The sequence below is a fragment of the Mytilus californianus genome, unplaced genomic scaffold (assembly GCF_021869535.1).
Source record: "Mytilus californianus isolate M0D057914Y unplaced genomic scaffold, xbMytCali1.0.p SCAF_1, whole genome shotgun sequence".
Classification (NCBI taxonomy): domain Eukaryota; kingdom Metazoa; phylum Mollusca; class Bivalvia; order Mytilida; family Mytilidae; genus Mytilus; species Mytilus californianus.
In genome coordinates, this window is record NW_026262581.1 from 140,691,486 (window position 1) to 140,709,827 (window position 18,342).

General features: G+C 34.7%; 1 protein-coding gene across 3 annotated transcripts in view; it reads right to left on the minus strand.

The window, feature by feature from the left end:
• Positions 1-265: 265 nt before the first annotated feature.
• LOC127737407 (structural maintenance of chromosomes protein 2-like) overlaps positions 266-18,342 on the minus strand; it is a 77,974-nt gene continuing 59,897 nt past the window's right edge. The window contains exons 23-24 of one of the 3 annotated variants that reach the window (XM_052248062.1): positions 13,093-13,240; positions 266-984 (exon numbers count right to left, since the gene is read on the minus strand). In XM_052248062.1, the coding sequence (XP_052104022.1) occupies positions 778-984; positions 13,093-13,240 (355 nt within the window). In that variant the 3' untranslated portion in view covers positions 266-777. The other 2 variants (XM_052248070.1, XM_052248078.1) reach the window with 2 other exon arrangements.

Here is an 18,342-nt window from a genome sequence, read left to right on the forward strand (position 1 = left end):
GTTAGAGAACGGAAACTAAAATTTTTCCAATTATTCCATTTATAAAGAGGCATAACTCTAGAACGGTTACAGTGACGCCACCAAAATTCAAACTTGATCTGTGTTTTGTGGTAATAAGCATTGTGTATAAGTTTCATAACATTTGGTTGAGGCAAACTGAAGTTAGAGAACGGAAACCAATTTTGGGACGTACGGACGTACGTTCGTACGTACAGACGGACAAGGGTAAAACTTAATGCCCCCACCGCTACGGCGGGGGCATAAAAAACAGTACTATCCATTATAATTAGCTGCTAAAACAGGGCTGCTTAATTTCTTATCAGAAATTAAAACCATTTTATACAATAATTAAATACATTAACATAGATAAATATGCTTAAAACAAGACAAGCTTTTTACAAACATTTAAAACAAGACAAAAATCCTATAATTACTATGTCTACACCTCTTAATCTAAATACTCTACAGCATGTCCTGTAATGTTGGGTATGCAGTATTAGTAAAATTCTAACATATTTTAAAACTATCTTGATTCAAAACCCTTCTAAGCAATTTCAAGTATTTTTTAGTTTTCATATTCAGAGGACGTTGTGTCTGGGAAGGAATACCACTAGTTAGGATCCGTCTACACATGAAAAGATTTACAGATAAGAGGTTTTGTGAAAGGAAAGAATGAAGTAGAACCAAGATGTATAACTACTGTATATATACACATGTGGAGTAAAGGCAGGGAAGACATTCTGTGGTATGTTCATCATGTTACAACACAATATTTCTCTATGTTGCTATCTCTTCAATTCTGGCTCGTTTTGCAGACTGCTTCTTCTTGGCTGTTGTTGAATCATTTTCTTTATTGGCTGAGGATGATGTTGATTTGTGGTGCTGAACATATCTGGTTACCGTGGAGACACCATCTACAAACCTGGTCTTGTATAAAACGTTGGCGTTATTAAACATACCATCCTTCAATGAGACGACAATGAACTGAAAATAAAATATTAAAGGAAGGTAAAGTCATTACGTTATATCTCGTGATGTGGATGGCGCCGTGGTCGATGTGAATCGTTCCACCGTAGATACACCATCAATAAACCGTGTCTTGTATAAGACGTTGGCATTTTGAAACATCCCGTCTTTCAAAGACACCACAATAAACTGAAAATAAAATTACAATTTGTTTACAAATGTTTCAAATAGAAAATTTCTAGCATGCTTTAAAATCTACTTCTAAGCTACTTCTTGTCCTTGCCAGAAATATTTTTTACCAGTTGTTTCAAATATTTGATTTTAAATTTAGTATGACGGAAGGAAACAACATCATGCAATAAAAAATTCATTGTATAGCAAAAGTTTAAAGTTAAATCTCAAAAGTTCAAACCATATCTTCATATTGATGAAGTCTTACATTGACTACAGATCTGAAAAATGTCTAAAACACACATAAAACAAATTTGTTTTTGGTTTTATCCAATTTTAAAATCCCGCTCAAGAAACATTGCTATACAATAAATGAATAAAATTAATTATGTGAGGTACCAGTTTTCATGATGTATTACTGTAAACAAAAGGTATAGTTTTAAAAGTCAGTTCTAGTCTACTATCAACAAGAGGATTATTCTTTATGGAATTCTATACTGATTTCAACTGGCTCTTAGAAATTCATGACAGGACAAAACTTGTACTTATGCCAAGTATTTCTTTATTTGAAACAAGATAAATTCTGTACAATATTTTGAAAAGTGCAAAATTTAACAAAGACTAATAGGGGAAAAACAGCTCAGGCCACCCTTAAAAAATTTTGTTTGGCATTGCCGACCCACACTATCAGCAGGTGGGTAGGTAGGTAGGGAAATTATTTTTTTTAATATTTAAAAGCTTTATACATGTAAATCATGAAGTCTCTAGATCAATGGTGTCTAAAGCATTGCAGCATTGTTGTGTGTACATGCTGATGGTTTCTTTGAAAGGGGCCAACCGTCAATGTCACATTCTACATCATATGGATAATTTCATGTAAGACAGTCAGTTTTATTGGCAGAGTTAACCAAAGTACCCAGAAAAAAATACAGAACTGAGGCAGGAAACTGACAAATTAACCATATAAAATGTATGAAGTGAAACTTGAAATTTAATTGTGGGACTGCCCATTGAACAGAGACCTGATGTCACATCTTGAAGTTGTGGTCATAGTTCGGTAAAATAACCATATTTTAAATGGCTCAACCACTAATGCTCCTTGTACAAATAGACAATGATAAATAAATAAAGATTGCATATTTTGGCGTTAATATTGATTCACTTATAGGGTCTTTGCATCGGCACTAAACACATTTATTTAAAAACCAGTTGTTGGCATGACACGGATTATGTTCTTCTCATATATGTTATGATGGTATGATACTAAACCCCTAACGGGAAGGATTGTGCCTGATATTCATATGATGAAGACATAATCTTTCAATCAGTTTAATTGAAGTCTGGAGCTGGCATGTCAGTTAACTGCTAGTAGTCTGTTGTTATTTATGTATTATTGTCATTTTGTTTATTTTCTTTGGTTACATCTTCTGACATCAGACTCGGACTTCTCTTGAACTGAATTTTAATGTGCGTATTGTTATGCGTTTACTTTTCTACATTGGCTAGAGGTATAGGGGGAGGGTTGAGATCTCATAAACATGTTTAACCCCGCCGCATTTTTGCGCCTGTCCCAAGTCAGGAGCCTCTAGCCTTTGTTAGTCTTGTATTATTTTTAATTTTAGTTTCTTGCGTACAATTTGGAGATTAGTATGGCGTTCATTATCACTGAACTAGTATATATATTTGTTTAGGGGCCAGCTGAAGGACGCCTCCGGGTGCGGGAATTTCTCGCTGCATTGAAGACCTGTTGGTGACCTTCTGCTGTTGTCTGTTCTATGGTCGGGTTGTTGTCTCTTTGACACATTCCCCATTTCCATTCTCAATTTTAATGATTTAAAACTTTGATTGTTTGCTTTGGTTTTATGAACATCATCATTCACTTTCTACACCATATGGGTTATTTCATGGCAGTCAGTTTTGTTGGCGTACTAAACCGTAGTACTTGAAGGAAAGTGCCAACCTGCGGAAGGAAACTGACTAACCTTATCACATATGACATGAAAATCAAACCTTAATTTTGCAACTTCCCAACTAGGGCTCAAACCAACACCTAGAGGCTAGTAATCATACATGTAAGGTGTGACAAACTACCATACAAACATGCCTACTGCCCCTGATAAGTTTTGAGGATAAAGGATCTGTACCAAATTAGGATAGCAAAATATTAAAAATTTGGAAGGTAGGCACAAATAGACATGTTGTCTATACTAATATTATCCAAGTGCAAGGTTTTTCAGGGCTAGGTTTAAAACGTATGATAAATTCAAAATGGAAATATGGGTATTTAAGGTATCGGGTCCTTTCTCGCTCTAATTACATGTTGGCCCTGGGTCCGTTCGCCCTGAGTCCGTTCGCCCATAGAGTCCGTTCGCCCTGGGTCCGTTTGCTCTAATTTAAAAAAAAATAAATTAATATTTATGGTATAATTTAAGGTTTTATAATCTTATTCAGATATTTAAATGGTAAATATTAAAAAAATATATATCTCTCCAAATTCATGAATAAACATGGAAATTAATAAAAAAAAAAATGGTTTTTGTTTTGGAGCATTAATCAGGCTAATTGGCTTCATTGTTACAATTGTTTTTATTCAGAATTACTTTTAATGACTGTTGATTATAGATAAACTCATTATAGATACCAGGATTGAAATTTTGTACACCAGACATACATTTCGTCTACAAAAGACTCATCAGTGACGCTCGAATCAAAAAGGTTAATAAGGCCAAATAAAGTACGAAGTTGAAGGGCATTGAGGACCCAAAATTCCTAAAAGTTTTGCCAAAGGTAAACTAAGGTAATCTATTCCTGAGGTGGAAAAGGCTTGGTATTCCGAAAATTCAAAGTTTTGTAATTTAGAATGCTGATTAGGTATGATTACGATGTCTTTGATCTCACTGATTGTTGTAGTTATTGTTTTGATGGATTAATAATGAAATTGTTTTTTTTTAAATAAACAAGTCAGCTTGGAATGAGTTAAAGGGAAAATTCGCGATTTTTTACTTTTCATCTTATTATGTTCATAATACCATAAAAAACATATTTACCAAGTTTTATCTGGATATGAACACTAATAAAGAAGAAAATTGGGAATTAATAATTGAATTTATTCCAACTTCCTGACTTATGTGACGTAGTTTAAGTCTTTTTGCATGCCGGGAGTGAATAAATCTCGTTGTAAGTCTTGTTCGTTAATCATCTAATAACGCGATTTAAAGCGCATCGACGACTTTTGGCGTAGCTATTAACCAACTAATAATTAAGAAAGTAAAGTGATCCGCCGTGCAACTTTCAAAATTAAAATGTACAATTTATATTTAAAGGATTTCTGCTATGATTATAGTAATAAAAGTAAATCATACAACAGAATATATTTTCATGAATTTTTTTTCCGACGGATACTTTGAACAAATATATATAACTGATATTGTTTTACAAATGCATGTTTGTATTCTCACCTGAAGGCTTTTACTTCAGTCGAGTACTGTGTAAATACAGTGTGTATTGTACTGTGACACTAAGTGACCACCTGTTGATTGCGTGGTTAAATTCAAGGTAATTAAAAGATTAGCATTCTGTAATTCTATTCTTTTGATCTTCACTCGGTGAATTTTAGCCAACACGGTTCACCGTTACAGGTGTGAACAACATTTCGTATGAATGATAAAAACATTAATTATTTGGGGAGGAATATGGTGGCAAAATACCTGAATCGCCGTTATATACATGTATATCTTTTATATTTTGCGTAAGCTTAATTTTAAAATAGATAGGTGAGTATTTTGTTGTAACATCGAAATTCTGAATTACTTTCAATTAAATAATTTTACAAATAAAAATGGCCCACGAAAACGAGCGTATAAACCAAACACTGTACTTACTTTTTCAAATTATCATGGGTATTAACCGTGAATATTTCAATGTTTAGAGAAAATTATCGCGGTTACATGATTAATATAGCTTGGTCCGTCCACAGCGATCTACATTTACCTAATCGGGAATGCCCTTATTAAAATATTTAAAATCTCACAACGTATTCATACTTTAGCTATTTGACCAACGATGTTTAAAAAAAATAACAGAATCAATCTAACGTCAACTTTCCTTTTTTGAATGGAGACAGACCGGAGGAATCAATTTTCAATGTGCTTTATATCTTGTACCTTTGCAAGACTTATCATTCATTCATAAACCCACTTTATACCAGAGACATATATGTCAGTCTTAACTGACAAGAATACACCTAAAGCGGACAAGCAGTATTTTCTTTAAGTTTCTGTGATTTAATACCAAGAAAGAAAAAAATCCCGAAATTAATTTGATACTTTGATACTCAATATTTTTCCTGGAAAATATTCATATCCTCGTTTGGTCTGAAAATAAGATAAGAATTTGGTATACAGAACATGCAGAAGTGTGAATGTCATAAAACCTTGTTATATCAGAAACCATTATAAATGTGAACCTGTATACGTAAGACCTCATGGGACGACACCTTACCACATACAGATAATATACAAGTAGCTCTGTTATACCCGGAAATGTCAAGGTAAATCACTACCGATACAGAATGTACCAATGCAAAGAAAATTCTGATGATTGTGAAGCATGACCATTCATGACTTTAGAGGAGTCTTAGGTGGAAATTGCCGGTACGATTTAAATTCTGACTATATTTTTTTCTCTCAATTTAAATCACTGAACTTAAAAAAAAAAAAGAAACATACGCCCAAGATCAGAATTCTTCATGTAAATTCATAAATACAACGTTCTTATTTTGTAACTTTCGATATACTTCACCCCCAACCACCGCCCCCTCCCAACCTGGGAACAGTATATCTAACATAACAATGTTTGTGTACCTGCCCAAATAAAAAAAAAAAAGATGAAAAAAGAAAGAGATGAACGGTAAGTCACATCAGATTCAAATATTTATATGGTTGATTGTCGTTAACTAGAGATGTAAAGTTACATGTCTCTGCGTTAACTTATAAGAATGACAGGAAAGTATATACTTGAAATAGATTTATGATGAATAATATGCAACTGCAGCACCCCTTTTTATCAAAGTGTACATGCATGTATTTTAATGACTGTCCGTTATTTCGATTAAGAATGACAAGTGTACGTGAAATTCTATAGTTGCCAGTGAGACTTTTTTTTTTACCAGATATGCGACTTTTCGTATTTATATTTTCTCTTATATTACTCTCATTTAATATTTTATGCATAAGTGCAATATTAGGAATGGTTTATCCCTCATCCCTATTAAGCTAACTAAATAAATTAATCAACCTTCTAGCTGACCAGACGTTAACACATCTACTATCAGTCAATTCGGAGTGAAGTTTCTTTATTTCTTCAAATAAGCTTTTTGGGGATCATTAGTGTACGTCCAGTGGCCTATATATTACATACATGTCGGAACAGGAAAATTGACATGAGGTATAATAGAACCATGTTCACATTATTACATTATTATATATAATACACAACCATTGAGATGATGACGACTTTCTTAAACTGTTCAAAATAATCTTATGGAAATAAAAATCTGTGATTTTACTATGTGCATAACTTTGATGAACCAAAGCAAGTTAGATATACATAAATAAATAAAATAAATAAAATAAATAAAATAAATAAAATAAATAAAATAAATAAAATAAATAAAATGAATAAATAATTATTTTATTATAGTGTCACATATTTGATCAAACAATATATATATACAACAATTCATAATAAAAACAGAGATCAAATATCCAGCCTTAGAATAGACTTATGAGACACTTAGATATCGACCTGTATTTAAATCAGATTGGTTTTGGATGTTTCTTTCGTATATTCAATATACATGTATATATTCTAAATTGCGACTATCTATAGTTCCGTAACCTTCTATCTAGGCGTATAATCCAATGATCGACAAGTGCGTACATTTTGTTAAATCAATATTTGTACGTTTCAAAATGTCCATAATTATTGACAACGAGTAATTACTTACATTTTCCCCAATTTACGTTTGGAAAATATGTAAATATATTTTTATTTTATCAAATCTTTTTTTGGAATAATTTAGATTTTCATAAATGTTCTTTACACCATAAATGTTATTTATAAACAAGCGTATGAGTTTAGTCATATATATAATGGCTATTATATCTATGGTTTAGTAAAGACTAGCATATCACTATCGGACACGCAAGACAAAGATGTATATTCACCTGATAGTTTCAAAATGGAAAGTTACAAGTTATCGGCCGTGTACACTTCTCAATGCCCTCAGAGGTGAAGTGATGCACGAACTTGCTTTATGTAATTGTGTAATAAGAGTTTAAAAGCCCGACAGGAAATCGCTTGAATACCTGGACGTGTCAACTCACAATACCTCTGGGAACAATTCCTTTAGCAATGCTGGTGATCAGATAAGGGAAGGTCCGAATTTATTTAAATAAGATTATTACATAAATGAATTATGAACACACTAGATTTTCGAAAACATTTTTACACGGCACACTTAATTTATCACTTTGAACTTTTTAACTAATTTCCATTAACATTTCTTGTTTCAAAAACTTAGTAAACAAACCAGTTTCAAAACGACAGACCATAGTACTAGTTATTAAAAAAAAAATTATATATAATTACATTTTCCGTATCAAGTTAGTTAGGAAAGGTTGCATGCACAACCATGTCTATTATAATCTTTTTTGTGACCCGGGAAACTGTTTAGGCTTTCCTTGTCGGGTAAACAACCGTACGCTTGACAAGATATCGACACTCAATTACGGCTACGTTAGGTTACTGCTTGTTTTGGTCCTTTGTGGTTTATAGATATATCGTGGTTTCTATTCAGGAATGATGTCAAAATGGCCGCACGCGGAGAAGTGATACTCTAAATTTAAAATCGATGGTGATCTCTTATCTAGCAGAATTAAACTTTAATATTTATGAATTTGTGGTTTTTTATACATAATCAACATAATATCAATTTTTCATTTTTTTGCGAAGTTTCCCTTTAAAACAATGATGTAAGAATTGTAAGACATTAAAGGGAAATTGTTTTCGCCGCTTGGCTTCTTTAATCTCAAGGTGTTGAGTGAGTTGGATCTTGTTATACCTGTTTGGATTGTTTTGAAATTGTTACAAGGTTTCAAAAAAGATAAATCCATACAGATAACTTGGTCTTCAGTTTCTGAACACTTTTTCTTCTTCAAAATACTGCCCACATTCAACATGATGAATATTCTGGCAAGAATATTTAATGCAAATCAAAAGAAAAATAATTATCTGGTAGCAGCAATACAACATAAATATTCAGCGAAATTTTCAACAAACTTTAACATAATTAATTCAAATAATTTATACTATACAAGACAACAAAATAAAATAGAAATCAGGTCGAACGGACTCAGTGCGAACAGGAATTAGGGCGAACAGGTACTAGGGCGAACGTGAATCAGGGCTAACGGACCCGGATTCGGAAATATGCAGCCGGACAGACAATTTTTGCAGATAAATAAATTATGGGTTGTAATGCTTGTTTGATTAACAGAAATCTGGACATGCATTTAATACATGAATACTGTCGGGGCTAACTCAACTATCGTTATACAGAAAGAACACAACCATACAGTTTAACGTTTACTTCATATATTCGAGCTGCTAAGGCTACGTCCCGCATTGACGTCAACCCTAGATACAATAGGTAAAACGCGACGTCTTAACTCCCGCGGTATTCTCAACATTCTCCGGGCCGCTAAAAGTAAATATTAAAATTAAATTACAATAAAGTAAAAATGAATGAAAATTACTGTCTATCAAATCTAAACTTGACTTTAACTTAATAACTTTAGCACAGTCATTAACTCCCAGATTAGTTATCTTCGAATTAAATCACAATGAGTCTATCTCGTATACACAAATCACAGTATGTCTATATTTTCCGTGCACCTGTTCCTTTTTTCAATGAAATAGTATCATATTATAGGTTTTTGAAAGTAAGTCAATAAATCAAACATTTTCGTAACAGTCCATAATAAGTCACAACAGTTCATTAGATACGTATCATTCAGTCCATCTTTTAATATTTTCCCTGTCGGTCCTGCTTCCTCATCTCTCTCGATAAATCCGCGACGTGTCTGTTCCTTTATCATTTCTTTTAAGCCAAATTCCTCTGATTTATTCGAAACCAGTACGTTCAAGATGCTGGATGTCGTAGACGAATGTACCCTGCCTGGTTGTAAGGGTCCTGATAGTAAGTATCCAAGCTTTGACTTAACCGCGATCGGTCCGTCTCCTCTTATTACTTTGTCTTCGATAAAGTTCCAATAGTAGTCGGCACCAATAAGTAACGATATCTCAAAAGAATCGTCCCGAGTAACTGGATGAGCGAGTCTTAATCCTTTGAGATAATCCATATTTCGGTTTACGTACCGCATATGATTATGTATTGGAACTGCTATAGTAGGAACAATAAGGACTTCAATAGGAAATTTACGCCTATTCTCTGTTTCAATGTGTACGGTGGATTTACGTAGTTCGCTCGTGCTGGTGTTATCCTTTCCAAATGCCGATAAATGTACAATTTCAACTCCTTCAGTTTTCAAATTCAATTTTTTCGCTAGATCATCAGTTAAAAAAGATCTTTGTGCACCCTCATCAAATAAAACATTCGTATCCATACATATATTACCTGACCATACAGGAGCTACAGCAGTCTTCAATAGCACATTTGTACGCATCTGTGTCGATGAATGCAAAACTTTAGTATCTTCCTCGTTTTCAGTGTCATTTATAAGATTGACGGGTGTAGATTGAATCTGTTTATTTGTATTGCTTGTAATGAATGCTAAACCTTCGCTGTTAACATTGCTACTTGCACTACATAGGCTGGAATGATGTCTCTGGTTGCAGTGTCGACACGTTCGTTTCGATTGACACTCATTAGCATGATGGTTACCTAAACAATTAAAACATAAATTATCACGTTTTACGATAGACATGCGAGCTTTATGATTACTAACATTGGTACAGTGTGCTGGTGCATGTATCTCTTTACAAAAAACACATGGTCTTTCTGTAATATTCCGGGGTTGGCTCTTCGCGTTGTGTGATGTGTTTTCTCGCGGTGATTCGGTTCCTGTATGAAATGTACAAGTAGATGCAGTTGCGAACTGACGGTTTAAAGACTCTGAGATATGTACCTGTATTTTGTCCTGCCTCCATGATTTGAATTTCATTCAATATGCTCCTTCTCAGATCTTTCAAATTCCAACTGGACGGTCCATGTTCTCTTGCTATGTGTTGTCTGATTTCACTTGGTAACTTTCTCATGATAATCGGTACCAGTAAAGTTCCATATGACGTCTCAGGTTGTCCGAGCGAATCTAAACCTCTTACGTAGGCTTCACATCGGTTATAAAATAATCTTAAGCTTGACAAGGTGTATCGTGGTTGGGCAATATCTAAAAGTGCCTGTAAGTAGGCTTCCGTAATTCTGTGTGTTTGTTCGAACCGTTCCTTGAGTACATTTATAGCCTCCATGTATTTACCATTTGTAAGCGCAAATCCAGTTATCGTATTTAATGCCTCGCTTTCAAGTTGCGATTTCAGATAATTAAATTTCTCAATGTTTGTCAAAGTAGGATTAAAATGTACAGCAGATTCGTACGAGTCCCAAAACGTTTGCCAATCTAAAATGTTGCCATTAAACTTCGGTAGTGATAACTTGGGTAAACGATGGTTACTAGTACTAGCTATATTTTGTGGAGCAATATGACCTGTATCAGAGCCATTGTAGCTTGTCTGTGGTTGAGCGGCGGATGAAGCATAGAATGGTGTTGCGTTTTGAAAGTTATCAACATTTGCCGGGCGGAAAGGAGGGCTTTCTACATTGAGTACTTGATATGAAGATTGTGTTACATTGGAACTTGGTGTACGGTTTTGACCAATTTGTATAAAATTACGAAAATGTCTAAGTTTAGTGTCTAAATTATTTGAATACTCATCTGTATCTACTATTTCACTTTCAACGTTGTCTGAATCCGTTGCTTCCAATATCTGTTTGTTCAGTTTTTCCAACAATTTCTTCTTTTGCGTAAGATTATCGTACGTTGCAAGTAGTTCATCTCTGTCGAAGTCCGTGTTTTCCTTCGCCTCCTCGAATTTTCGGAAAAGTCTCGTCACTGCACTTCTATTTCCAGTCCTAATATTCTTTAACTTCTCCATCGATGTAATCCTTTGGTTACGGCACTATAAATGTCGGGGCTAACTCAACTATCGTTATACAGAAAGAACACAACCATACAGTTTAACGTTTACTTCATATATTCGAGCTGCTAAGGCTACGTCCCGCATTGACGTCAACCCTAGATACAATAGGTAAAACGCGACGTCTTAACTCCCGCGGTATTCTCAACAAATACAGATAAATTAATGAGTCCTTAGAATTGTGGAAAAGGAGGGGATTTTATTCATCACTAGTACACTAGATACATTTATAAATATGTTTCTGTCAGTATCTTTTATGTTATCTTATTCATGTTAAGAAGAAAGGCAAGAAAAGGGGGAAGTACTTCAATTGACACAAGATGCTAGTCTTTAAAATATGTACCGGTATGTTTTGTACCAGGCTAGCATTTACTGGTACAAAACTACTACATGTACTATAAACCTGTAAATCTGGGACCATTTTGGTCTTTTAGCTTTGGTGCTTTCAGCCATAATTATCTTGAATGCATCATTGTGGTTCTGACTATAGTAGATACTTTGTTCTCTGGTTCAAGGGAAAATTTGTCAATGATAAATTTCAAATATTTAATAAATTCAACAAATGTAAGAGCCACGCATATTTGTTCTGTGATGTCCCGGGGAAAAGCTTCTCTCTCATGAAGCGACAAAGTCAAGCAGACATCAACTGTTTCTGCTTTACAAAAGATAAAATTTGAGTCCTTTATAAGGTCTCTAAGAATGTTTCTTTCAAAGAATAGCTGAAAATTTGATTTTTGATAAAATCCATCTCCCTTAACCAATGCATTGCAGCATAGGGAGATGCTTCCCCCTGTCGGCCTCTTTGACATTACATTTGGCAGACTTTTTCTATTCCATGTCATTTAAATGTTTGCTCCCAATAAAGTGTAAGGCAAGCGCTTTTAAGATCGTGATTTGAAATAAGTAAAGCCAGGAACAAACTCGGCGGATACGATCAAATTCCGGCACAATTTCGAATTTTTTTAAATAAAAAAAAAAAAATTCTGAAACACAAATAAAATTATTTGGGCGGTAAGTTTTTCAGTGGGTCGGGTGTCAATGCCAAACAAATGAAATTTTATTTTAGGCCTCATGTGAAACTCTTAATTATCTTGAAACAACAAAGAAATTTGAAGATTTATCTCCCTTTGACTGAAGACATAGACGTCTTCAACATGGTTGAAGTGGCAGAATCTATATTAGATTATAGATCTCATGTTAAAAGAAATTTGATATAAAATCATGAAAACTGATATGGACTGAACTGTGTGAATTGTTATCATACAGTGCAGTGCTACTTTATAATAAGGTGTTTGACAAAGGGTAATAAGTCTTTATTTGATACAAACACTGGACGAACACATATGGTATAAAACAGGTGTTACCATAACATGGAAACTAATATAAATCTTTTGTTATCTTTTGTTTTAATAAGGATAAATGATCCTAAAATATTAATATTTAGGAAATTACACTCCATCAGACACACCAAAAAAAAAAATTCATAATTTGTAATAATAATATATTTCACATTTTTTTTCAACAGTATGTCTTCAGTTCTGGACAACCCTCTAGTCCCTGTTGTCAATTCTTTCTACACCATTAATTAAAGATAGCACTGTACATATATATTGTTAGGACATTTTACATACAAACATCAACATTGTTAATAAAACAAAAACAAAAGTAAACAATAATTACCTGTGAATGTTTAAAATGAGATTTGATCATCTGCCCAATGTTCTGTGTATGTGATATGTCTAAAGCAGCATCAACTTCATCCAGGATATATAATGGTGCTGGTTTGAATAACAACATGGCTAAAATCAGGGACAAGGCTATCAGTGATCTAGAATGAGAATGGACAGGATATATAATGGTGCTGGCTTGAATAACAACATGGCTAAAATCAGGGACAAGGCTATCAGTGATCTAGAATGAGAATGGACAGAAAATATAATGGTGCTGGCTTGAATAACAACATGGCTAAAATCAGGGACAAGGCTATCAGTGATCTAGAATGAGAATGGACAGGATATATAATGGTGCTGGTTTAAATAACAACATGGCTAAAATCAGGGACAAAGCTATCAGTGATCTAGAATGAGAATGGACAGGATATATAATGGTGCTGGTTTGAATAACAACATGGCTAAAATCAGGGACAAGGCTATCAGTGATCTAGAATGAGAATGGACAGGATATATAATGGTGCTGGTTTGAATAACAACATGGCTAAAATCAGGGACAAGGCTATCAGTGATCTAGAATGAGAATGGACAGGATATATAATGGTGCTGGCTTAAATAACAACATGGCTAAAATCAGGGACAAAGCTATCAGTGATCTAGAATGAGAATGGACAGGATATATAATGGTGCTGGCTTAAATAACAACATGGCTAAAATCAGGGACAAAGCTATCAGTGATCTAGAATGAGAATGGACAGGATATATAATGGTGCTGGCTTGAATAACAACATGGCTAAAATCAGGGACAAGGCTATCAGTGATCTAGAATGAGAATGGACAGGATATATAATGGTGCTGGCTTAAATAACAACATGGCTAAAATCAGGGACAAAGCTATCAGTGATCTAGAATGAGAATGGACAGGATATATAATGGTGCTGGCTTAAATAACAACATGGCTAAAATCAGGGACAAAGCTATCAGTGATCTAGAATGAGAATGGACAGGATATATAATGGTGCTGGCTTAAATAACAACATGGCTAAAATCAGGGACAAGGCTATCAGTGATCTAGAATGAGAATGGACAGAATATATAATGGTGCTGGCTTGAATAACAACATGGCTAAAATCAGGGACAAGGCTATCAGTGATCTAAAATGAGAATGGACAGAATATATAATGGTGCTGGCTTGAATAACAACATGGCTAAAATCAGGGACAAGGCTATCAGTGATCTAAAATGAGAATGGACAGAATATATAATGGTGCTGGTTTGAATAACAACATGGCTAAAATCAGGGACAAGGCTATCAGTGATCTAAAATGAGAATGGACAGAATATATAATGGTGCTGGTTTGAATAACAACATGGCTAAAATCAGGGACAAGGCTATCAGTGATCTAAAATGAGAATGGACAGAATATATAATGGTGCTGGTTTGAATAACAACATGGCTAAAATCAGGGACAAGGCTATCAGTGATCTAAAATGAGAATGGACAGAATATATAATGGTGCTGGTTTGAATAACAACATGGCTAAAATCAGGGACAAGGCTATCAGTGATCTAGAATGAGAATGGACAGAATATATAATGGTGCTGGTTTGAATAACAACATGGCTAAAATCAGGGACAAGGCTATCAGTGATCTAGAATGAGAATGGACAGAATATATAATGGTGCTGGCTTGAATAACAACATGGCTAAAATCAGGGACAAGGCTATCAGTGATCTAGAATGAGAATGGACAGGATATATAATGGTGCTGGCTTGAATAACAACATGGCTAAAATCAGGGACAAGGCTATCAGTGATCTAGAATGAGAATGGACAGAATATATAATGGTGCTGGCTTGAATAACAACATGGCTAAAATCAGGGACAAGGCTATCAGTGATCTAGAATGAGAATGGACAGAATATATAATGGTGCTGGCTTGAATAACAACATGGCTAAAATCAGGGACAAGGCTATCAGTGATCTAAAATGAGAATGGACAGAATATATAATGGTGCTGGTTTGAATAACAACATGGCTAAAATCAGGGACAAGGCTATCAGTGATCTAAAATGAGAATGGACAGAATATATAATGGTGCTGGTTTGAATAACAACATGGCTAAAATCAGGGACAAGGCTATCAGTGATCTAAAATGAGAATGGACAGAATATATAATGGTGCTGGTTTGAATAACAACATGGCTAAAATCAGGGACAAGGCTATCAGTGATCTAAAATGAGAATGGACAGAATATATAATGGTGCTGGTTTGAATAACAACATGGCTAAAATCAGGGACAAGGCTATCAGTGATCTAAAATGAGAATGGACAGAATATATAATGGTGCTGGTTTGAATAACAACATGGCTAAAATCAGGGACAAGGCTATCAGTGATCTAGAATGAGAATGGACAGAATATATAATGGTGCTGGTTTGAATAACAACATGGCTAAAATCAGGGACAAGGCTATCAGTGATCTAGAATGAGAATGGACAGAATATATAATGGTGCTGGCTTGAATAACAACATGGCTAAAATCAGGGACAAGGCTATCAGTGATCTAGAATGAGAATGGACAGAATATATAATGGTGCTGGCTTGAATAACAACATGGCTAAAATCAGGGACAAGGCTATCAGTGATCTAGAATGAGAATGGACAGGATATATAATGGTGCTGGCTTGAATAACAACATGGCTAAAATCAGGGACAAGGCTATCAGTGATCTAGAATGAGAATGGACAGAATATATAATGGTGCTGGCTTGAATAACAACATGGCTAAAATCAGGGACAAGGCTATCAGTGATCTAGAATGAGAATGGACAGAATATATAATGGTGCTGGCTTGAATAACAGCATGGCTAAAATCAGGGACAAGGCTATCAGTGATCTAGAATGAGAATGGACAGAATATATAATGGTGCTGGTTTGAATAACAACATGGCTAAAATCAGGGACAAGGCTATCAGTGATCTAGAATGAGAATGGACAGAAAATATAATGGTGCTGGCTTGAATAACAACATGGCTAAAATCAGGGACAAGGCTATCAGTGATCTAGAATGAGAATGGACAGAATATATAATGGTGCTGGCTTAAATAACAACATGGCTAAAATCAGGGACAAGGCTATCAGTGATCTAAAATGAGAATGGACAAAATATATAATGGTGCTGGCTTGAATAACAACATGGCTAAAATCAGGGACAAGGCTATCAGTGATCTAGAATGAGAATGGACAGGATATATAATGGTGCTGGCTTAAATAACAACATGGCTAAAATCAGGGACAAGGCTATCAGTGATCTAGAATGAGAATGGACAGGATATATAACTAAAATCAGGGACAAGGCTATCAGTGATCTAGAATGAGAATGGACAGGATATATAATGGTGCTGGCTTAAATAACAACATGGCTAAAATCAGGGACAAGGCTATCAGTGATCTAAAATGAGAATGGACAGGATATATAATGGTGCTGGCTTAAATAACAACATGGCTAAAATCAGGGACAAGGCTATCAGTGATCTAGAATGAGAATGGACAGGATATATAATGGTGCTGGCTTAAATAACAACATGGCTAAAATCAGGGACAAGGCTATCAGTGATCTAAAATGAGAATGGACAGGATATATAATGGTGCTGGCTTGAATGACAACATGGCTAAAATCAGGGACAAGGCTATCAGTGATCTAGAATGAGAATGGACAGGATATATAATGGTGCTGGCTTAAATAACAACATGGCTAAAATCAGGGACAAGGCTATCAGTGATCTAAAATGAGAATGGACAGAATATATAATGGTGCTGGCTTGAATAACAACATGGCTTAAATCAGGGACAAGGCTATCAGTGATCTAGAATGAGAATGGACAGGATATATAATGGTGCGGGCTTGAATAACAACATGGCTAAAATCAGGGACAAGGCTATCAGTGATCTAGAATGAGAATGGACAGGATATATAATGGTGCTGGCTTGAATAACAACATGGCTAAAATCAGGGACAAGGCTATCAGTGATCTAAAATGAGAATGGACAGGATATATAATGGTGCTGGTTTAAATAACAACATGGCTAAAATCAGGGACAAGGCTATCAGTGATCTAGAATGAGAATGGACAGAATATATAATGGTGCTGGCTTGAATAACAACATGGCTAAAATCAGGGACAAGGCTATCAGTCATCCTTAAACCTCTGGCAGTACATGAAGATCAAGGATTACAAGTACTGTTGATAATCTAATGATCAATAACGGCACATAATCAGCAATATCGACGCATAATCAGCAATATTGATAGCCAGGCATATTTATAACATGTTTGAATAGAAATTCATATTGTGTTTTCTTAACAATTTAAGACAAGAGTGCACACGCTGAAATGTCTCGCCTTCTTTACTTATCATTGATATTATGTTGATAGTCCTAAATATAAAGCTTTATTACAACTGTCACATAAACTTAACATTAACCAAGTAAACTAAACATTGACCAATGAACCATGAAAATGAGGTCAAGGTCAGATGAACCATGCTAGGCAGGCATGTACAGCTAACAATTCTTCCATACAACAAATATAGTTGACCTACTGCTTATAGTTTAAGAAAAACAGACCAAAACTCAACTTAACACTGAGCAATGAACCTTGAAAATGAGGTCAAGGTAAAAAAAACCTGCGTGACTGACTAAAAGATCATAAAATATTTCCATACACCAAATATAGTTGAACTATTGCGTATAGTATTAGAAAAAAAAGACCAAAACTCAAAAACTTAACTTTGACCACTGAACCATGAAAATGAGGTCAAGGTCAGATGACACCTGCCAGCTAGACATGTACACCTTACAATCATTCCATACACCAAATATAGTAGACCTATTGCATACAGTATAAGAAAAACAGACCAAAACACAAAAACTTAACTATAACCACTGAACCATGAAAATGAGGTCAAGGTCAGATGACACCTGCCAGTTGGACATGTACACCTTACAGTCCTTCCATACACCGAATATACTAGCCCTATTGCTTATAGTATCTGAGATATGGACTTGACCACCAAAACTTAGCCTTGTTCACTGATCCATGAAATGAGGTCGAGGTCAAGTGAAAACTGTCTGACGGGCATGAGGACCTTGCAAGGTACGCACATACCAAATATAGTTATCCTATTACTTATAATAAGAGAGAATTTAACATTACAAAAAATCTTAACTTTTTTTTCAAGTAGTCACTGAACCATGAAA